At 43.8% G+C, this 22908-nt stretch overlaps 1 protein-coding gene across 4 annotated transcripts; it reads right to left on the reverse strand.

Moving 5' to 3' along the window:
• Positions 1-477: 477 nt before the first annotated feature.
• Cdc25a (cell division cycle 25A) lies at positions 478-18358 on the reverse strand. Of its 4 annotated transcripts, none has more exons than XM_051203640.1 (15): positions 17753-18358; positions 16704-16780; positions 15685-15727; positions 14793-14829; positions 13787-13885; positions 11829-11948; positions 9676-9810; positions 9114-9188; positions 8819-8998; positions 6176-6274; positions 4737-4799; positions 4544-4642; positions 3749-3879; positions 1682-1793; positions 478-1601 (listed from the first exon to the last, which is right to left on the reverse strand). In XM_051203640.1, exons 1-15 carry the CDS (start codon positions 17920-17922, stop codon positions 1461-1463), a joined length of 1581 nt encoding a protein of 526 aa, XP_051059597.1. In that variant the 5' UTR covers positions 17923-18358; the 3' UTR covers positions 478-1460. The 4 variants fall into 4 exon arrangements, with proteins under 4 accessions (XP_051059597.1, XP_051059589.1, XP_051059616.1 ...); XM_051203632.1 differs by having other exon boundaries at positions 13787-13888; positions 17753-18357; XM_051203659.1 differs by lacking the exon at positions 11829-11948 and having other exon boundaries at positions 17753-18357.
• Positions 18359-22908: the final 4550 nt, after the last annotated feature.

A 22908-nucleotide genomic window follows, 5' to 3' on the forward strand; every position in this document is an offset into this window, starting at 1 on the left:
TCTACAAACCAGAGACTAATTGGGACACATTTCAACACTGGGGAAGAGGCTGCTCATTCCCTTTTTCTCCACATATTTTCCAACAAGATTTGTTTTATAGCCAAATGTAACTCAAACCCATAACAAAACAACTAGCCATCTTCAATATCACTGATTCCCTCCCCACCCCCAGAATAGAAAGCAGAGGTAAGAGGGGAGACTTTCCCTAAGAAAAACCTGGCTAGACCCCAGTGGAGCACAGATGACTGACCAGGAGACTGGTGCCTGGGGATGCTGAACAGGCACCAAAATAGGCTGCACATAATCGAAGGGCAGCCCAGATCCTCAGATGGGAGGTGTTCCCTCGAGAGCCTCACTTCCATGGGGTTAGATTAAGGGGGTAACTGGTGTGATTTATCACTCCCTGTCCCTCAAATTAAAACATGATAAACCCAGAACATTTTACTTCAAAATTTACCACTTCCTCCTGAGAAATTCTACAGTCACCTGCAGGCCAGGGCCCACTCCTTCCACCCAATGGCCTGGGCTTCTGGCCGCTTCTCACCCTTGGGTGCCCACCCAACAATGATTTGATACTCAACTCATACAATGACTTTTTTTTTTTAAAGGACATTCAGTGAGCATGCCTCTCCCTCCTTCCCACTCTGACCTTGGGTACCTACGCTACAGCATTCCAGCACTGGCCTGGGGGTGGCCAGATGGAAGCCGCCTGAAGTGCTTTCCCGCGACTCTATAGAAGCCACTATCATGGGAACCTGGAGTGGATCTGAGACTTTCCCAAGGACATCCCAAGGACAGAGGCCAGCCTGGGAAGGTTAGCTTATGTCCTGTAGCCAAGCCTGGATCTGGTGCAGGCTCTCACCAGCATCTCAGTCCTTGACTGAGTAGCAGCAATCCCAGTTCACAGGGCCTCCTGGGGTGACTGAGCTCCTAGCACTGGCCACAACTCAACAGGTTTGCCTTTTCTTATCCCTGCCCCAATTTTTTTTTTTTTTTTAAATTAAAAGTAGAGGTAGTTCCTGGGATGATAAAACTCTACCTAGGATGGCAGTATTTTGACTTAATGAAGCAGTAAAGTAGAAGTCTTGAGGAATTAAAAAATAATAAAACAATTGATGAAGCTGAATAAATTAAGTTACAGGTCACCCACAAGGACCTCTTCCTCCCAGCCCATCTTTGGCATTCGGCCAGCAGCACTTCTGTTTGGGTCACTCACCTGTCTCCCCTCATGACAGGAGCCCAGGGTCTGCCCAATAAGGTCCCAGCTACTTTTCATGGGACGGTTCAGTCAGACAGTCCTGACGGGAGAGTCCCGAGCTCCAGCCTGGAAGTGTAGGAGACAGACTCAAGGCCCGGGAGGCCCATGCCTTCCTCCAGGGACCACAGCTGGCTCCTCTGTTTCCTGCTCTGCAGCAAAGGGAGAGGAAAGGGCGAGGGAAATGAGGCTGCTGCCCCGTGGCTCAGAGCTTCTTCAGGCGACTGTACATCTCTCTTTTGCTCTTCTCCCCTGCCCAGGTCCGGCTCTTGGTGCGGAACTTCTTCAGGTCTTCTTTAAAGTCTTCATGGTGCATCGGTCGGTAACTGGGGGGCTCGCAGTGAGACTACAGGGACGTGAGAATGAGACAAGGTCAGGACACGCCTGTCTCACAGTCTGGAGACATGCTCATCACAGACGCCTCACCTGGCATTTCAGGAAGAACTCCTTGTAACCCCCCTTCAGGACATACAGCTCAGGGTAGTGGAGTTTGGGGTATTCATTGCCAAGCCTGTCTCTCTCTCTCACATATCGGCACCTGGCAAAAAGGAATGAAGGGAAGTCAGGTGGCTTTCAGTGTAGGGAACGGCAGGCAGCAGTAAGGACAGGAGGGGTGTCAGACGCTGCTCCCTAATCACACGCCACTGACACCATCCGCAGCAACTCTGAACCAATTTGCTCTCCACTCCCTTCATCTCGCTTGTCCCACTGTAGTCCTCTTGCTCTACCCAGGAGCTTCCACCTTTGACCTCCTCTTGAAGGACTTCTGCACATTTTGCACAGTTCTAAGTTTTTTGTTATGCTTTTCTGCCTCCTGCTTACTCCGAATGTGACCTCCACAAAGGCAAGGTTTTAGTTTTGTGTTATACTGCTATTGCTATTTTTCCAGTACTTAGAAGACTGCCTGGCTTATGAAGACTCTGAGATTGGGATGCAAGTTCCTGGTATTTCCATTCGTGTGTAACTATTCAGGGCCTGTGCAAATTTTACCTGTTCATGTGTTAAACGTAGGGGGTTCTTGGTTTTTTTTCCTTCCCCTTTTTGGTGACAGGACCTCACTATATGGTCCAGACTGACTTTGAATTCTTGTACAACAGTGCCCCGCTGTAGTTATGAATGGAATGTGTGTGTAAACGTGGCAGAATAGCAGCAAGATGAAACCGCACGTTCCTAACTTCAGCAAAGGAGGGCCCAGCTCTGCAGCAGTAACCGAAAGGACAGAGCACAGCCTGAGACCGGGCTTCTCTGTGGCTTTGAAGGCTGTCCTGACACTCGCTCTGTAGACCAGGCTGACCTGGAATTCAGAGATCCTCCTGCCTCTGCCTCCCGAGTGCTGGGATTAAAGGCGGGCGCCACCACTGCCCAGCTGGACCCGAGCCTATGCCTTTCACAGCTCACTAGCCCACTCCCATTCTATGGAGTGTCTCTTAATAAATATAAGTACCGCCCATTTGAATCTATTAATATTACTGAGGACTGAACCTCTGGCCTGTGTCCCCTTTCCTTCTTTTATTGAGCCACCATGCATGCTCAGCCTCACACCATATCTTTAATGAATGGCTGCATTTTCTTATCTCATCGGTATCTGCTACATAGCAGGTATCTACTCCTCTATTCTTTTGGTTCTGGGCTTGAACCCAGGACCTTACAAATACCAAGCAAGTGCTCTATCCATTACTGACTTGAGCCATACCCCAGTCTGCCAGTAAGTTAGTTTCTAAGTTTGAGACAGCGTCTCATAGCTCAGGTTGACCTGAGCATAAGAAACAATTTCTTGATATTTAAAGGATGTTACATGAGACCCATAAGTAGAAATAAACACAGTGGGGAAACTGGGTGAGCCAAAGGGGACAAAGTCAAATACATGAGAGTCAACACTGGTCTCATCAATGTGACTGGACCAGAAGAACCTGAAAATCATTTGTAACTGAAACTTCTAAGTTAAGCCTATAAAATTACATTCAAGAAATCTGTTTGGGCTGGGTAGTGGTGATGCATGCTTTTTATCCCAGCACCTGGGAGGCAGAGACAAGGTAGACCTGGTCTACAGAGCAAGTTCCAGAACAGATAGGATTACACAGAGAAACCCTGTCTCAAAAACAAGAAGGCTCAATAATAGGTAAAGGTGGTTCCAGAAATTCACAGAAGAACAGACAGACTCTCAATCTGTTTTCTGAGTTGCATACATGCATGTGAACACATACACACACATACAATGTAAAACATAATAATAATAATAATAATAGGCTCTTTGTAAAACAAATGACTAAACAGGAAATACAATTGAGGGAAAATATACTATATAGAGAATTAGTTCATAAAAGCCAGGTTCACATGCCATGTGCAGACTAAGGTACTCAAGTGACTGGTGATGTACACAACAGGGTGCCTGACATGCTACACTTGTGCCACTAGTGAAAAGGAACACACTGCCAGGCTCAACAAAACATCATGGAGCCTCTGTCCCCAAGCCTTAGGCTTTGTGGTACTCACATTCGAGGGCCTCTTTCAGAAGAAAACTCACAGTGGAATACGACAATGACACGCTTGCCATCAGTAGGTACGATAGGTTTTTTGAGTAAGAATTCCTCGACCTCTTCTTCCATGTGCAAGTTCACAGCACCCTTTGAAGACACCAGATACTCTTAGCATCTGCGGAATCACACTTGAAGTAAAGACTCAAAGAGGGAGCCAGCTCCTAGGACTCATTTGTGATTGTGCAGGTCTCCTGGCACAGCACTCCAGTAGACCACCTGCCTTCTGTATCTGCCTTCTGAATGAAGCCTTCTCTATAGGTCTATAATCTTCAGTCATTCAGTAACAAACATGAGAACTGGAAATGATTTCAAATTGTCACTTTTCATAAAATTAGAACGTAATTATTAGATCAATTCACAAGGTAAGTGGTATGACAAGCTCCTTTCTTTCCAGAAATGTCCCTTACCAGGCTGGTAGCTTGATTGAGGAACAGAGGCCTGGTACAGACACCAAGACGTGTACCAGAATGGTGTCTTCTAGTCAGGAGCTCTGGTGGCCAAACATTTGTATTTTAGCGTTTCAAATGCTATGGAACCCTTTGTGGCTCCACTGAAAAGCCTAGACATCAGGGGTGCCACCTACAAATGCCCTGAAACAGGATAATGTAAGGGACAGACAAGGGGGAGCATTGCAATTCAACGGTAGCATTGAGTTCACATCCACTGGCTTGTTCTAAATCCTCACCATCAGCTGAGAAGGTGTCAATATCCTACCTCTAAGCCACCCAAGATAAGTCTCAAGAATCCAAACCTTGATGTGACCTCCTTCATATTCATATGGGTATCGGCAGTCAATGATAACAAATTCTTTAATGAGATTAGCAAACTTGCCATTCAAAACAGATGCCATCTATGAAGAGAAAGGAGGGTGGGGTGTCAATGCTGGCAGTCAGGCAATAAGAGTCCAACTCCCCATGTGCAGTGGTTCCACAAATCTGACTTACAATTTCTGGAGAAATATATTTCAAGTCCTGATGCTTCCCAGAGACTGTATGAAAGAGATAACCCTTTAAAAAAGGAACAGAAGATACTTAGGGGGATGTGAAAGCTTGCAAATGTCATTTCCTCTGCTGTCCAAAAACAAACATAAGTGAATAGCATATGCTAATAATTACGCTTCTATGCACTTAACTAACATTCGGATATTTAATTGTTATTTGTTTAAGGAGAAATGGCCTCATTACCTAGAAAGTCTGGCTCTAAACTCAGAGGTGTGTCTGCTCCTGGAATTAAAGGAATGAGCCTTTGAGGCAGCACAGACCAGGCTGGCTTGGAACTGAGGCCAGATTTGAACACAGAAATTGCAGGAGATTTCCCCTTTCTCTTGTTTTTAGCCAGGAACTCTCATCTCAGTGGCTAGAGTATGAAGACTTAAAAATGCAGTGAAGAGCCAGACAGTGGTGGCACAGGCAGAAGGATCTCTATGAATTCCAGGCCAGCCTGGTCTATGTAGTGCTAGCTCCAAGACAGTCAGTGCTGTTACAGAGAAACCCTGTCTCCAAAAAACACGCCTGGTAGCTCAGGCCTGTAATAATATAGCCTTTGGGAGGTAGAGGTAGGAGGATCATGAATTCAAGATCACCTCCAGCCTGAGTGTGAGCATGGGGCCAATTTGGAATGAGACTGTATGAAAAAGCACAACAAGAGGGCAGGCATGGTACTGTATGCTGTGTACCCCAGCCCTGGGAGCCTGAGGAAGGAGAGCCGCATCTAAAGTCAGCTTGGGCTAAACAGTGCTCATCTGATGAGTATGGAGATGGGCAGTGAGAATGGGAAAACCTTAGTCCAGCCTTGACAAAGACTGACATAGCAGTATTATTTAGAGGATAACTGGTCAAATTCAGAGCCTACCCATGACAAGACAAACCACCAGCAGTCTCAACTCAAGTTGAAGGTAACAAAAGCCTTCTGTCGTTCTCTTCAAACTCCCCATTCTTTTTATTTTGAGACAGGGTCTCTATATAGTCCCACCATCCTGGAACACTAGGTAGATCAGACTGGCAACTTCTGCCTCCTAAGTGCTGGGATTAAAGGCATGCACCACTACTACCCCAAAAATCTGGACCTTCTAAGATATCTTTCAACATATGGACTCAAAGCATGGCTTTATATGTACACTATTTTTACAGTAAGAAGTCCAGCTCCTAGAGAACCTGCACCATGGGTTAGAGTAAAGGCAGATAGCCAACAGGAAACCCTAAACTAGAAACAGACCAACATGTACCTCATGATCAGAAGCTCAATTTGTTCCTTATCTTTTTAAACTTAGAGGCACCCCAGGTGCCACCTTGAAGGAGAAAGGCTAAGGGGGGGGGGGGGGGGTTCTAGCTACTCCCATCACTTCCTTAGTATTACCCAACTAGATAGCTCTTCTTGCAATTACCTTGGAGAAATCCCCTATAAGGTCTCTTGGGTCACTGTCCAAGATGTTCTCAATGGTTCCTTTGGGTGAAGATATCAGGGATAAAGACTGGTGTAGAAGCTGTAACAAAGCAAAGGTAGAGGATGACACCAGGATTTTGACTAGAACTCCAAAATATTTACCCTGACCATGATAAAGGAGACTGAAATATGAAGGAAAAAGATAGGCCCTTCTATTTATTACCTAGTTGAATTTCTATGAAAACCTCTTCTATCCTTTTTTGGTGACAAAGTTTTACTGTGTATCTTTGGCTCCCTAATGTAGACCAGGTTAGCATCAAAGTCAGAGACCCATAGGGATTACAGACATGCAACATACTCAGCACCTTTCATTTTTATTGTTCTTAATGAAAACCATTAAGCTGATGTTATCAAGTTGAGGCTTGGTAATGCAAGAAGCAGGAGGACTACTACAAGTTTGAGCCTTGCCAGGGCTACATGGCAAGAATCTGCCAAAAGCAAACAAAACAAAACCACCAAACCCAAAACACAAGAGCATTGTCATGTATCTCACAAAATACAGCATCATTACTTTATCTCAGTAGAGTTTCTGAATGTCTGATAAGGCTTTTTTTTTTTTTCCTGAGAAAACAAATTCAAGAAGTTGTAAAGATCATTTTGATTGCTTCTAAATAGTCTTCTGTGATCTAAGCTTTCCTTTTGCAGGCTGGCACAGCACCAATGAACAGCTACACAAGGAACCACTGTGTAAGCAAGCCTGAGAACTAGTAATCAAGAGGCAACCTGAACATTTCTATCCAAAAAGAGAGATTGGGACCTTGAACCAACCATTGCTTTTTATGTTTTTCCTGCTTTCAGGGGCACAAGGGCCACTGAGGTGGCCCAGAGTGCAAAAGTACTTGTATATACCTGATAGCAATCCTGAGAACCCATGGTGGAGAGACAACTCTGCAAAGTTGTCCTATGACCTCCACACATGCCTTGCACCAAAGTAGCATTTATAAAAGGGTGGTGGAGGCAGGTGGGCACCTTCAGATTCCTTCCCAAGCACAGCCTGTCAGGATAGAGCTGAGACCTCAGACAACAGTCTTTAATGGTAACTTTCCTCCTTTGTTAACATGGAATAAGAAGCAACCCTTAGCTCTATTCACTTAGTATTATTGTACCCTTAGAAGACACAGTACTTTCTCTAAACCCCATTCCCGTTAAAACAAACCATAGGGCTGTGAGGTGGTGGAGCACGCCTTTAATCCCAGCACTTGGGAGGCAGAGGCAGGTGGATCTCTGTGAATTCCACGACAGCCTGGTCTACAAAATTCCAGGACAGCTAAGGCTACACAGAAAAACCCTGTATCTTTTGATAAAAACAAAAAGAAAACCAAAAACAGCCATCAAAATGGCTCAATGGGTAAAGGTGCCACTGCCAAGCCTGATAACCTGAGAAACAGTGAACCGGAGGCCATCCAAGGCTGTGGAGTAAGATCTTCTGAAATATGAAAGTCAATAAAAAAACATAGGCCCTAGCATTCAGGAGGTTTAGCCAGAAGAACCATGAATTTAAGGTCAATCTGGGCTACATAGGCTTTGCCTTAAAGAAAAATATCAAATATCTGAAGCTGGAGCCATTCTGTTTTATAGATAGGTTCTTATGGCACATGTGCACACATGCACATGAATGTACACACCTTTAAAAAGACTGATAAAATGCTGGGTGGTGGTAGCTCAAGCCTAGGAGGCAGAGGCACATGGATCATTGAGTTTGAGGCCAGCTTGGTCTACAGAGTGAGTTCCAGGACAGCCAAGGCTACACAAAGAAAAAGCAAAACAAAACAATCCGAAGCTACAGAGAAACCCTGCCTCAAAAAATAAAACAAACAAACCCAGCACTAGGATCTATGGAGACAGAGGAACCAAAGTTCAAGGTCATCATAAACTAAAGTTTGGGGGCAGCAGCCCAGGCCACAAGGGAACTGGTTCCTAAAAGACAAAAACAACCATCAAACACAGTTGGATGACCTAACATTTGCCAACTGTCCTGTTGTTAGAATGCTAAAGTAAAGATGGAGAGAGAATAAGGCTAGCCTGAGCTGCCTGGTGAAACAGACTGAGACCAGCAGAACACGCAGCACTCTGGAGGCAGGAGCAGGCAGATCTCTGAGTTTGAGCCCAGTCTGTTCTATACAGTGAGTTCCAGGACAGCCAGACAGTCTCAAAACAAACACTAACTCCCTCCCCTGCAACCCACCAACCAAATAATTCCCAATGCAGCCACAACGAATGTGGCTTAAAAACAAACTGGAGCCGGTGAGATGGCACACCAAGTTAAGGACTCTTTGCTATGCCCGAGACCAAGATGGTAGAAGAGAAATGTCTCCAAGTCATACTCTGACACGTACGTGTGCACTCTTTATGTGCTCCTATCTTTACACAAACAAACACACAACCAAATAGGAAAATAAGAATGGAGATGGAGCTTGGTGACCAAGTTCTTGAAAAGTATACACAAAACCCTAGGTTCAATCCTCAGCAACAAGCAAGCAACCCTCAAACCAACCAAAAACCCCACCTAATAGGGCTGGAGAGATGGTTCAATAGTTAAGAACACTTTGTTCTTGTGGACCAAAGGAGAACTTGCAAAACTAACCTCCTGGGTTGGCTCTAGACTATCCGCCTTTACAGGACTGGTCATGCTCTTCCTCCGCTTTGTATTTCCTCGAGGAGACTCCTCACGAGAGCGTTCTGTTCTCTTCAACACTGACCGAGTGCTGGAGCAGCTGCTGGAGCTGCACGGGGAAGGTGAGTCAAACAGCCTGCAGCGATTGCCCTAGGGTAAAAGACACAGATGCACCTTGGGCCAAGGTTCCAGTGGACATAGTTAAGGACTACTCTGTTCAGCGGCTCAATTAACTATTCAAACTCCACATACTGAAGTAACTTACAAGGTTTGTAGGTCTTCTCATGACAAGGGGAGCTGTCCAGAGGCTTGCCATGCATGAAGGGGTCTCCTCATCATTCTAGAGCAAGAGAAAAACTGTTTTTAAGTAGATCCAGTGGAGGGGCTGGGAAGAAAAGGACCCAGTCGATTTTGATAAATGCTTTGCATTTAACTCTCCTAAAGAATGGCAGACAAGCCTGGATAAATTTTGATTTTGGTCTAACTTGTGGTTTATGGCAACCCTGTTCAGCATCCTGAATGTTGAGATTATAGGTATTACCACCAGTGAAGGCTAGTACCTCTTTTTTTGATACAAGAGATTGAACCTAAGGCCTTGCACATCCTAAGCATATGTTCTACCACTATGTTATCTTACAGAAGTACCTCACCAGCACCATATGACAACCCCCCCACACACACAATAGGATTTAACCAAGCAGGGAAGAATCCCAATAATCTTATAAATGAACCATCAGTAAGCCAGTGGAGACTCCAGTTCTTACTTAAGAGGCTTCTCCAGTAGTGACTAGAATGGGTAGGCACACACACAAACCCACAGATGGTACCTTCAGATTCTCTCCATCTAGTAGGTCTATGAAGCCATCATCCTCATCAGACAAAGTGGCTTTCACAGGGGACTGGGATGTGAAAAGAGGACTGAAATGTCCTGATTCACTGTGATCACTTTCATTTGAAGACAGCTGAAAGACAAAATTAGCAAGAACTCTAGTCCATTTTGATTTGCTTATCTGGATTGCCCCAAAATAAAATTTATTTATTAAATAAAAAAAAAGCTAATTATGCTTGTGTACCATGTGTGAACCTGGTATCCCCAGAGATCAGAAGGCATTGGATTCTCTAGCTCCTGAGTTCTTACTTTGTTTTTACTCATTAAGACAGGGTTTCTCATGTAGCCTGGCCAGTCCTGGAACTCACTCTGTAGACCAGACCTCAAATTCAGAGATGAGCCTGCTGCCTCTGGGATTAAAGCCAGCACCACCACTGCCTATGAGCTCTTCTTGCAGTGAGAACTAAAAGTAAGTACCATGTGCAAGCTGTGACAGTATACAATTTGTTGAAAATACAAGTCTCTTATCACAAAATAGCATACCAAAGAAAGTTCAAGAATACCTACGTAACTAACTCCCATTCAGACAGATAGAAACAAAGGGAACCTGTTCTAAAGTATATCCTAGTCCTTTTTTATTTTTGGAGACAGGGAAGTACCAGCTGAGCCAACACTTGTGAACCTTTCCTCCACCCCCTCAAATGTTGAGATCACAAGTGCACACTACCAAGTGTGGCATCCAACCTAGCTCTTCATTGGATTAAATGACAGCTGGGGCCACAGAGATGGCTCGGAGGCTAACAGCAAACATGGCTTTTGTAGAAACTCCAAGATTGATTCCAAGTATCCGCCTTAGCTCACAGCTCCCTGTAATTCCAGCTCTATGGTTGCCTCTGGTCTCCTCAGCCATCCGTACTCAAATACAGCCTACCCCACCAAAACTGATTTAAATAAAACCTAGCTGCCCAACTTTAAGTTGAGGGATTATGATGTCCTAGACGTTAGGACATAATCTTTACAACTATAATCTTACATTTAAGCCATAGCACACACTATTTTAATCAATTCCTTTTTTCTTCCTTGAGACAAAGCGCTCCTAGATTCCAGTCTCAGCCCCTGGAGGAGCTGGGACTACATGTACCAACACACCCAAGAATCCTTTGATTTTTATTAATACTTAATAAAAGAAAACTGATGCTTAAGGTTACCAAGATCATACACCTCACCTATTTGAAATCAATAGACTGTGGTGGCAACCACCTGTAATCCCAGAGACAGGAGCAGTTTTTAACTGCATAGTAAATTTGAAGCTAGCCTGGGGTTTAAAGAGATCCTGTCTCAAAAAAAAGCAAGGAAGATTCCCAATCCAAACAAATGCTAAATCAGTAAAATTAACACTGGCTTTTTAAAAGTCTGCATCCTTGGCTGGAAAGGTGGCTCAGAGGTTAAAAGTTTGGCTGCTCTTTCAGAGGATCTGGGTTTAATTCCCAGCAACTACCCTTAATGAGATCTGGTATCCTTTCCTTTCTAACCTGCAGGGATACATAACAAATAAATAAACAAACCTTAAAACAAACAAACAAAAAAGCCGGTACATCAGCACCTATAATTATCGGTGCCCTTAATGATTAAGCAATCATAGAAAATCTTGGCATTCTGATCCCCAAGCATCTATCAGATATATTCTATTTCAGATATATTCTCAAACTATAATCATGAACTGGGGATCTACAGTTAAATTCTAATCTATCCATGTCCTTTGACAAATAACTTCTCTAAAGAAACTTTCTAAACTGCTAATGAGGTAACTCCAGATAATTCACAGACCTCAGCCTCCCAAATGCTGAGTTTACAGACATGAGTCACCACACCTAGCAATAACAATAAACATGCTTTCTTTTTCTTTTTGAAAAAGGATTTTATTTAATGCATGCTGACATAGAGCTCATGGAAGAGCTGAGAATAAACTTGAATTCCTGGTCATCTTCCCTCTACCTTCTAAGTGTTTGGATTATAGCATGTACCAAAGGCACAGCTTTAGTAAACTTTATGCTGGTACAACATGTATTAATGCACACAAGCATGCATGTTTGCAGTGTTGTAAACTCTCTTCCCCTGACGAACTCCCCATGTGAAAGCCACAACACATACCATACAAGCTGGGGCTGAGTTCTGCCTGTGTGTGAAGAAATCTTTACTCTCCTCATGTACATGGGCATTCAGGGAGCCACGAGATGCAGGTCTTATTGGCTTTTTAAATTCGAATGCTTCCTGCAAAACAATATTTGATATATTTTCTACTGTCTAATAAAAACCAGCTTTAGGGCTGGTGAGATGGTTTGGCAGGTAAACACACTTGCTGAAAAGTCTGAAGATCAGAATTCCACCCTTAAGAACCACATGGCGGAAGGAGAGAACAGACTTATGAAAGTTGGCTTCTGTCTGTCACATGTGCACCGTGGCAAGCTCACATTTGCAACTTTCTTTCACTCAACAGAATTAAAAATTATTGTTGGAGCTAGTGAGATAGCTTAGCAGTGAAGAACAATTCCAAAAGACCCAGGTTTGATTCCCAGAACACACAGGGCATCTTACAACCTTGTATAAATCAAGTTTTAAGGGATACGACACTCCCCTGGTCTCTTCAGGATCAGGCACATACATGGTACACAGACACACAAAAGCTTTAAAACATCCATACACACAAAAATGTATGCTTCCTATCAGTCACATAAGCACTTTCATTAAGTTCTAAAAACAGTAAACTGCTAGTATGTTCACAAGTATTTAATTTAGTATTACTAAACCACCCCCTTGGTTTTACAAGACAAAGGTTTCTCAGCATCTAAGGAGCCAGTTCTGGAACTCATTCTGTAGACCAGGCTGGCCTTGAACTCAAGAGATCCGCCTGCCCCTGCCTCCCACCACCATGCTATACTTTCTAAACTCCTCTAACCGTCAAAAAACCTGACTGCTCCTATTTTACAAGTAAGGAAACAAGGTCTTCTTTGTTTTTCCAGTCAAAGTTTCTCTGTGCAACTGCCCTGGCTGTCCTGTAACTTGATTTGTAGACCAGGCTGGCCTCAAAATGGAAACTAGGTCTTCCAGTTAAATGGTATGCCTAAGTTCTTTAACCTATGCTATTATTCCTTTAGAACAGTTTCCAGGAAGCAACCTTGGGAGAAGGTCAAGTTTGGGTCAAGAGCCAGATTATTTATATAGTTCTGGTTTGGTAGCACTAGAGAGGTTAATTAACAGACTGCTCCAAGCACACAAGTAGGGAACCCATTTCCACAGAATACCTCATGGCATCTCCCAAAGTTGCCAAACAGAATCTGAGTTTCTACAGACATTGGTTTTATATTATTATTAAACATAGATTGTAAGAGTGATAAACGCTGGCATCTAGTAGGGAACGGGAAACAATAAAACATATGGGAATAGAGTGAGCAAGAGGTGGGACAATTAATTCAGCTACTTTAGACATCCTGCAAGGTTTAGGGGAAAGCCAGGCAGGGAATACATGGACTTCTGGATAAACCACATCATCCTTAAAGACACTGTTTCAGATAGTCTGAAATACACAGAACATGCACGGCTTTGGATTTTTAGCTCATCATTCCAGTGTTTATGTATCTGGCAGGAATTCACAGAAAATCAGGTATAAGAAAAACATGCTGCTAGGCACACCCAGCGGCACACATCTTCCGAACACAATGAAGACCTTACAAGTCACCCTAAGGTTGTAGCCAAGGAAGGAAGTCGTGAGTAGACTCTTCTATAAAAAAAAAAAAAAAAAAAAAAAAACCACTCATGGATGTAATTATTCCTCACAAAAGCTACTTACTAAAATCCAGCAATGTTTACCTGCCAGGTACCATTTTAAATTCTCTACATACACAATCTTACTTATTCCTAGAACAACCCACAAAGGAGTCTAGCAGAAACTCCAGCATCAAAGCTAGCTAGAATCAAGATTCACATTCGGACTTCTCTGCACAGAGGCCTGCTGTGGCTTTCTATAACTCAGTCATCAGGTGGTAGCCCACACTTGGCTCATAAGCCACTGACACTTGCAGCCTGGGTTACCATGGTGATGCCACACTCACATTTTCTTTATTTTCATCCTGGTCAATGAGCTGAAAGATGTCGTGGTCTAGAGAATCAGAATGGCTCCTCTTCAGTGCTGGGCTACATCCCAAGAGCTTCTGCTACCAAAGTACAAAAGAGAAATTGAATTCATAAAGGGAAAAACAATAGGAAATTCTGTTCCATTTATTTATTTACTAATTTTAGATAGGTTTTCACCCTGCAGCCAAGGCTGGACTTGAACTTAAGATGATCCTCCTTCTTCAGCCTCCCCAATTACACCCAGTCAAAACCTCATATTTATTTATTTGGTTTTGGGCCAGGGTTTCTCTGTGTAACAGCTCTGGATGCCCTGGAACTCATCCTGAACTCACAGGAGAGCTGCCTGTTTCTTCATCTCCTATACCACCCAGCTCAAAACCTCAACTCTTTTTAAAAAATTTTACTTATTTTATGTGCACTGGTGTTTTGCCTGCATGTATGTCTGTGTGAAGGTATCAGATCCCCTGGAACTGGGGTCACAGATAATTGTGAGCTGCCATGTTGGTGTTGGGAATTGAACCTGGGTCCTCTGGAACAGCAGTCAGTTCTCTTAACCTCAGGGCCATCTCTCCAGCCCTCAAAACCTCAATTCTTAAAGAAATGAAGTGCGGGTCGGGAGAGCTATCTTCCCACATACTACAGCAGCTAACCTGTAAATGTGACCTGGGCTCCACCCTGCTATAACTTAGAATGGCCTTACACCTAATTATACAAGGCTTGTAGCCCTCCTGGCAGGTATGTTATAGTGCCAAATCAACCCCCTGGTAACATTTACGTAAAAAGAACCTTTCCTGGTTTGATAAAACAGAGACTGAGAACAAAGTCCACAAGAGGCACCCACTGTTGAAGCTGCTCTAGGTAATCCTTACTATCTAGCCTTAATGTTTACAGGAATGCAGGAAAGCAATGTCTACTTCCTTAACATACATGAAGCTGCCATTTAGGGAGGCAGTTTACAGGCATTAGATCAAAATGTCAACTTACAGGTAAGGAATTTATTCTCCTCAGGGAAATTTCAAGGCTGTAATGAGATCAAAAGGGACATATGAGAATAAAGAGTTATTTACCAGCAGATTCACATTGCTTAGCCTACAGTTTGGGGAGTGGGTGGGCAAGTCGGGCTCTCATTGTAGCAAAGATATACAAGAATAAATGTCTAAAGCTTCTCTGGTCTCAGGAGCACCCCAAACACTAGGCATCTAGACTGAAAAACTCTGACATCTCTTGAAATACATACATTCATTCATTGCTTATTAATGCCAAAAGGTAGAGCAAGGGAAATTACAGCTAAAACAAAGGAGGAAAAGAAAATTCTGGAAACTGCCGACACAAAACAATACATTCATTCTCAGCAGTGTTTCTGGAACTCAAGCATCTCACTGGGAGCAGCTAACTGCAGAGCTCTAGCCCACCGCATGAATAACTTCATCCAGGGCAATATAATGAGATCCGTATCAAAAGCTAATGAACAAGCTTCTTTTCTTTTTGGCGATTCTAGGGATTAAACCTAATCTCACATACACCACACAAGCACCCCATCATCGAGTTCATTTTTTTTACTTTAGCTTTTAAAAATAATCTATTTTTATTTTATGTGCACTGGTATTCTGCTTGCATGTGTGTCTGTGTGAGGGTGTCAGATCCCCTGGAACTAAAGATACAGATAATTATGAGCTGCCATGTGGGTGCTGAGCATTGGACCCAGATCCTCTGGAAGTGCTTTTAATCGCTGAGCCATTTCTCCAGCCCCTTCACTTTATTCTGACAGGCCTTGAACCTCTGATCCTCCTGCCTTAACTTCCCGAGTAGCTGAGACTACAGGTCTGGTTAAGGAAAAATTCTCTAAGTATAAAATTTAAAAGCAATGAATACATACTTTTCTTTACTGTCCAAGGGCCCAGGAGAATCTAGACAGAAACCTTTGAGAAATAAAAACAAAATTCTTAGGAAGTAATACACATTCTGTTGTTAAGTAACATTTTCTAAAAACATCCCAGGTCCTCTTTTATTTGCTAATACCAACAAGAGAAACAAAGATTTATGAGCCAATCAATATCAAGATTAATTGCTTTTTCAGATAGAAATGACACATCACTTTCTGTGGAGTTATTTTTTTCAAGCCATAGAACTAATTTAGGGGCATGAAAAATATAACCAACTAGGCATGAGTTCCAAGAGGCAAGTCTGGTGTACACAACAAGATTGTGCTTGAAAAGAGGACTGAAGAGTTCAGGAGAACACCACTACTCTTGCAAAGGACCTGAGTTCAATTCCCAGCAACCACATGGCTGCTAATATCTTCAACTGCAGTTCCAGGGAACCGGGACACCCTCTTCTGGCCTCCAAGGAAATATTTGATGGTATACAGCATGAGGCACATAAGAAAAACACCACACATATGAAATAAAAATATTTTCTTTTCATAAACACGGACTCCCTCTATACTGAAGGGTGTACCCACACCATGGTTTCTAAGTGTATTGTCACCATGACATGATTCAGGAAATTCCCAATACTGTTCCCCAAATGGCTTAAGACAATTGAACAAAGACCTGGACTGGCCTGGGGCATGGTAGTCCATACCTTTAACCACAATACTAAAGAGGTAAGAGGCAGGTGGATCACTGAGTTTGAGGCCAAGTGATCTACACAGTGAGACCCTGTCTCAAAATAAATAAATTAAAATTTAAAAACTAAGGGACTGAAGAGATAGCACTTGGGTGTTCCAGTAGAGGGGGACAAACTCAATTCCCAGCACCCAAATCAGACAGCTCACAATGGTCTGTAACTCTCCAGCTTCATGGGCTCTAATGCCATCTTGGTAGGCACCCTTGCTCGCATGCACACACACACACACACACACTCACTCATTAATAATAATTATAATAATGATACCTGAATCAGTTGATTCAGAGGAGCCCATTCTCTGTAGACTGCTGTTGTTTCTCACTTCCATTGGCTTTTCATAGTCACTGAAATCAAGAGAAATACTGACACACGAGCAATTTCTAGGACACAATTAAAGTCACATACAGGGAGCTGGGCCATGAAGTAGCCAGGCTGCCACAACCAAGGACGACACAATCACACTTGGCCACCCAGAATACCAGCTAGTATTTGAACAAAGAAAAGAGTGGATCTGGCCTTGGGCCACATTGTAGGACATGCCTGTGGCAAACGATGGGTTATTTCCTTAAATGAGGGCCTTGGTTTCAGTTACTATGATAGGAGTAAGGGCAAAGGTGAATAGAACAGGAGTCCCAGCTTTTCAGGAGCTGGAAAAATCCTAGGACATGTTTAGGAAAGGAGATGCCCAAGACTAAAGGGAAAGTAACTTCATTAAAAATAATGGAATGAGCTTTTGTTGGTGGTAGTGGCGTAAGGGAAGCCTACTACTGAGTCCACGAAGACTTCCAATAGAAAATTAAATAATAAAAAGGGCTAGCTATAAGAAGATAGACGGGTAGAGGTAAGAAACGTGCCGGCCAAATGACTGCATGTATTTTGCACAAATGCAATAAAAGAAAATGCCATGCCCCTTTGTTGAGAAGGAACAAAGCTTACAGGAAACTAAGATCCGGCGCGGCTGTTCAGCAGATTATTAGTGAGGGCCTAGGAGGGCCCATTTTCCCCCGTGGGGGTAGATTCCAAAGAGCTCCCTGGAATAGAGTACAGAGAATCTGAAAGGGATGAACAAGATAGGAAACCTAGCAGCCTCCCCCGCTCCCCGGTCTGGCTCGGGCTGAGGATAGCCCTGGACTATCCGAACGGCCTCTCCCGCCCAACATTCTGCCCGGGGGGGGGAGGGTGCACATGGCGGGCCCTGGCCAGGCCATCCCGGATCGGAGCATCGGGACCACCTGGACAAACCCTGCTTCCTGCTAGATCATCCCGAGGGTCGATCGGCGGCCAGCGGCCTGGGGCATCGCTCGCCGGTCTCTCACCTGCCTAGCCCTTCCAGCTGGTCCATGGTGGCCGTCAGATTGGTGACAGGGGACAGTCCGCCAGCAGCCGACGCGCCAAATAGCACTTTCCCCGTGGGCTGCGGCGCTGGAGTGGGGCTGCAAGCGAAGAGCAGGCGGCGACGGTGGGGGGGCTCCGGGCCCAGTTCCATGGCGCCGCCGGGCCTGCCCGGACTCCCGCTCCGTCTTCCTCCGCCTCCGCCGCGCCGGGCCCCGCCCCGCTGGCACCGGCTTCAGCCGCGTGCCACGCCGCCAGCGCCCGCGGGTCAAACACAAACACGACCCCGCGGTTCAGAGACGCCACCGCCACGGGCAGCGGCGCGGACGGGCGAGCGTCGGGGACTCGGCAGGCGCCAGCCACAAGCACCGGTGCTTCCCTCTCAACCCCGCGAGGCCCGCAGGCGGGCGGGCGCCTGCAACCTCAAGATTAAATCCAAACAAACTCCGCGGGGCGAGGGTCTCGAGGCCACCTCACCGATTAACTCTCTTCACTTTTTTCTCCCGCTTTGCCCGGTCCCTGACAAGCAGAGGAGCAACCCTCACCTCCCTCACCACCAAAGTGGCCTTAGCGTTAATTGCAGCACAACTAGGAACGTGGCCGCCCCGCCCCTTTCCTAGTTGGCGCCAAACGGAATTCACCAATCAGGAACCAAACTTCCCCTCGCTCCCGAATGACAGCTGAGCTGGACCAATAAGAAGGAAAGGAGGAAGACTCTCGCGCGTCTCCTCGAGGTACTCCCTCTCACAGGCCCGAAGAGATGGGAGGTGGCAGAAATGAGAAGGTAGCTCTGGTCAATGAAACTCCCTGCGAGGTCCGCTGCTCTTTTCCAGTTGCATTCTGGGTAGTGTAGTTCCCCCAAGCGCACTTAGGGCCGGTCACATACCTTGTTTGAGCTACTAGTCCTCTAGTGCTGCTCACGTCTAGGAGACATAGAGACTACAAGGCCATCTGGACCTGGCTTTGGCTCTTCCTCTAACCATGCAGTATCATGAATTCCTCCTTTGCTTCACAGGCCTCCAGACCCTGATTTTGTTTGATTTTCTTTCTTTCTCTCTTTCTTTTTTTTTTCTTTCTTTCTTTCTTTTTCATCCTTCCTTCCTTTTTTTTTTTTTTTTTTTTTTTGGTATTTTGAGACAGGGTTTCTCTATAGTCTCTGGAGGCCAGCCTGGTCAACAGAGCTAGTTTTAGGACAGCCAAGACTGCAAAAAGAAACCCTGTCTCTAAAAACAAACAAACAAACAAAAAGATTGTGTTTTAGGTTGTTTCTTAAGCACCCCTGTAGATAATGACCACTAACTCTGCTTAGGGCTAACCACTGTTTACAGAAATCGTAGAATTTCTGAAAAGCAATAATAAGATACTAAGGAAGAATTCAGGAAATCAATCCCATTTACAATTGTCTCAAAAGAAAATACCTAGAAATAAACCTAACCAAGGAAGTAAAGTTTTCCACAAGAATTTAATACACTGAAAAAAGACCTTGGTGAAAATAGATGAAAACCATGCTCACGAATTGGTGGGATTAATATTATAAAAATGATTATCTTATTTATTACATATCCAAAGAAATTCTCTTGAGTGTTTCAGTGGCATTCTTCACAGAAATAGAAAAAAGCAATCTTAAAATCCATGTGGAGTACCCAAAACCAAACAAAAGAATGGGGAAGGGGGAATTTCACTCACAAATGGGCGGGACATGGTATGTTGACTCATGGAGGTTAAGAGGATAGTGAACCAGCCTGATCTACATACCCTAGCTCAATGCCTCCCTGCTCCTCCACAAAAAAACAACCCAGATGTCTCCCCCTGAGAATGGTCAGGAGATAGAGACCCCATGAGTAAAGTGGTGTTGTCCCCCCACACTCTTATGATTGTATCTTCCTCATGGCAGCTAGTTGTCCCTAGCATTGAAAGGGAGAAGGGAGAAGTGGAAACCAAGATTAAGTCAATTAATCCTGAATTACAGTTTGGGGGCTTTTGCTCATTCATTTTTGTAAAGATTATTTATTTAGTTTATATATGTGAATTCTGTAACTGCATGTGAGCCTTTATGGTGGAAGAAGGTATCATATCCCACTAGAGATGGCTGTGAGCCACCAAGTAGTTACTAGGAATCAAACTCAGGTCCTCTGGAAGAACAGTCAGCAGTAGCCACTTGTTGATTTTTTTAAAAATGTATTTAATTTTATTTTTATGTGCATTGCTGTCAGGGTGTCAGGTCCCCCTGGAACTGGAGTTACAGACAGTTATGAACTGCGTGTGGTGCTGGGAATTGAACCTGGGTCCTCTGGAAGAGCAGTCAGTGCTCTTAACTGCCAAGCCATCTCTCTAGCCCCAGCTTGTTCATTTTTTAAAGACAGGGTCTAGTCTGACCTCAAACTTACTATATAACCATGAATGACCTTGAACTTCTGGCTACTCATGACCTTCAAGTCCCTGAAAAGTAACCTAGGCAACTGTTATGATATTTCACGTGAAGAAACTAATAATCTAGTAGGGAACTAGAAATATGTTAAAATCCAAAGTTACTCATTTTTAAGTCAACTAAGAACTATCAAAGCAAGGGGGTTTATCTAGGCTTTTACTCAGTAATACTTCTACATGGTAATTGTTTGCAAATCTGAACTTTTGTTTGTTTACTTCTTTTTTTGTCTAAGACAAATTTCACAATGTAACCACATTTCATCTTTTGGCCAGGATGGCCTAGACTTTCAGCTCCTGTGGCTCTGCACGGAGGAATGCTGAGATTATAGGTGTGAGCCACTGAACTTTTCTGTAGTAGGTAATCTCTTTATGTAGTGCAGATTTAAATATTTCAGACTAAGTAAGTAAAAGCCTAGACTCAAAAATTCTCAAGATGGCTGTGCGGCTTTAGGCTCCGTTGCCAGCTGCTACCCCTTTGCCAGTGGTTGATGGTGAGGCTGTTAGTTCAGCACTGCTGCCTTAGGGGTCCCATCCTCCTCTGGGACTCCATCCAGATAAGCTTAGAGCCTTGACCACGTCCCAAAGATAACATCAGGAGGAGCCAGAGGGAAGAAAAGTCAGTGAATTTATTAAGTATTGAGATGAGTGGTTAGGAAAGGAACATTATATACTCCCAAGACGTAGTTGTGGTTGTGGGCTTCTTCCATATCTTTACCATGGCCATATATGTCATTCTATACCTTTTCTTTTGAGCCAAGGTCTCAAAAGAGCCAGGCTAGCTTTGAACACTCTGTGTAGTCAAGGATTACCTTGATCTGAACTTCAAGTCTCCACCTCTGAACTTAGGGGTTTGTAAATGTTAGGCGATCACGACCAAGTAAGTTACATTCCCAGCCCAGCTCTCCAGCTTTTAAGTGACACGAGAAAGAAATGACAATAATATCAGAGTTTGGGAGGTAGAAGCAGAAATTTAAAGTCATCCTTAGTGAGCCTGGGGAGTTCTAGACCAGTTGGGGCTACCTTGAGATTTAAAAAAAAAAAAAAAAAATCAAACAACAACAAAATTTTTAAAGAACGGACGGAGCTGATAAGATGTCTCAACAGGTGAAGGTACCTGCAGCACAGCCTGGTGGCCCCAGTTTGATCCCTAGGACCCACATGATCGAAAGAGATAAACAGGTCCTACAAGTTATCCCTTGTTGCTCACATTTGAGTACACATAAGTAAGTATAATAAATTAAAACTGACATAACTTGCATCAATGTTTATTTTTTGAGGGGAGTGGTTCAAGACAGGGTTTCTTTGTATAGTCCTGGCTGTCCTGGAACTAGCTCTGTAGACCAGGCTGGCCTCAAACTCAAATATCCACCCTCCTCTTCCTGGTGCTGGAATTGAAGGCTTTCTCTATCACCTCTGCCATTGCAATGTATAAACAGAATTTAAGTAAGTAACATTGTATGAGATGGCTTGCTTACTTCTCTTATCTTGAAAGATTTTCTCTTGTAAATAAAGTTGTGAGGGATTTTATAAGGTAGATTGTCTAAATTAGGGACGAGAGGCATGCTAATTCAAGGCCAAAAACATTCTGCTCCTGACTGAGTAAACACCCTTTGCTATTTTAACATTCTTCACGATTGTTGTTTGTTGTTGGTGGTTGTCACTTTTTTCTTTTTACTTTTTGTACAGGTAAGTTTATTTAAAATGTTTTTATTATTATTTATGTATGTATACTTATGTGCCTGTGTATATAAATGCCTGGTAAGATCAGATACGTGTCACATCCTCCAGAGCTGGAGTTACAGGTAATTCACGTGATATTGGTGCTAGGAATCCAACTTGGGTCCAGTGCAGGAACAGTGCTTGCTCTGAACCACCGAGCCATCTCTCCAGCTGTGCTGGCCAGTTCTTTGAAACAGGATCTCATGCGCCGCAGGCTGTCTTCAAAGCCTATAATAGCTTTCAACTCCTGGTTTTACTGCTTCCATCTCCCAAGTGCTGGGACTATACTCTATGCCACTATATCCAAAATAGCCTGGATGACACGAAGTAATGTGCTGTAGACACAATCTTCAGCTAGCTACCTTGCTTTTCTCACACCATGTATCTTCGAGATGGGTTAACATCAGCAGATAAGTGTCTTTCAATCCAAGGTTACATGCTAAGCTCTACATTCCCATTCCAGCTCAAATGAAAATTTGTCTTGTTTTTGTGGGTTTTTGTTTTTTTCTTCAAGACAGGGTTTCTTTGTACCTTTAGAACCTGTCCTGGAACTCTCTCTCTCTCTGTAGACCTGGCTGGCTTTGAACTCACAGTGATCCACCTGTCTCTGCCTCCCAAGTGTGTGCCACTATCACCTGGTCTGTTTTTTTTTTGTTTGTTTGTTTTTTGTTTTGTTTATTTTCCTTCTTTCCCTTGGTCTGTAAATCCACATTTCTTTTATTTTCTATTTTTCTTTTCCCCTCACCCAAGACAGGAAGCTAACTGTGTATAGTGTTTTTCTTTTTATGTAAGAGTGTGCTGTCTCAATCAGAAGAGCCTCCTCACAATTCTTCACATGAACATTGGTTTTAAGTTCTGGCCCTTTGGAGGCTAGGAAACACAGAGAACAAAAAGGACCTTGAAAAGTATGTCATGTGCTTTCTTCCATCTTGGTGAGCTCACCAGCCAAAACACACACACACACACACCATGGCACACCCAGACACACATGAAT

Source organism: Phodopus roborovskii, unplaced genomic scaffold (genome assembly GCF_943737965.1).
Source record: "Phodopus roborovskii unplaced genomic scaffold, PHOROB, whole genome shotgun sequence".
NCBI classification, from domain to species: domain Eukaryota; kingdom Metazoa; phylum Chordata; class Mammalia; order Rodentia; family Cricetidae; genus Phodopus; species Phodopus roborovskii.

Bases quoted from the DNA above. Each gene is read 5' to 3' on its own strand.
- Cdc25a (XM_051203632.1), bottom strand. From the start codon at position 17,922: ATGGAACTGGGCCCGGAGCCCCCCCACCGTCGCCGCCTGCTCTTCGCT. The intron at 11,949-13,786 runs GTGAGTGTGGCA...ATTGTTTTGCAG, and splicing joins AGGATGAAAATAAAGAAAAT to GAAGCATTCGAATTTAAAAA. The intron at 1,794-3,748 runs GTGAGTACCACA...CCTTTTTGCCAG, and splicing joins TCTGAAAGAGGCCCTCGAAT to GTGCCGATATGTGAGAGAGA.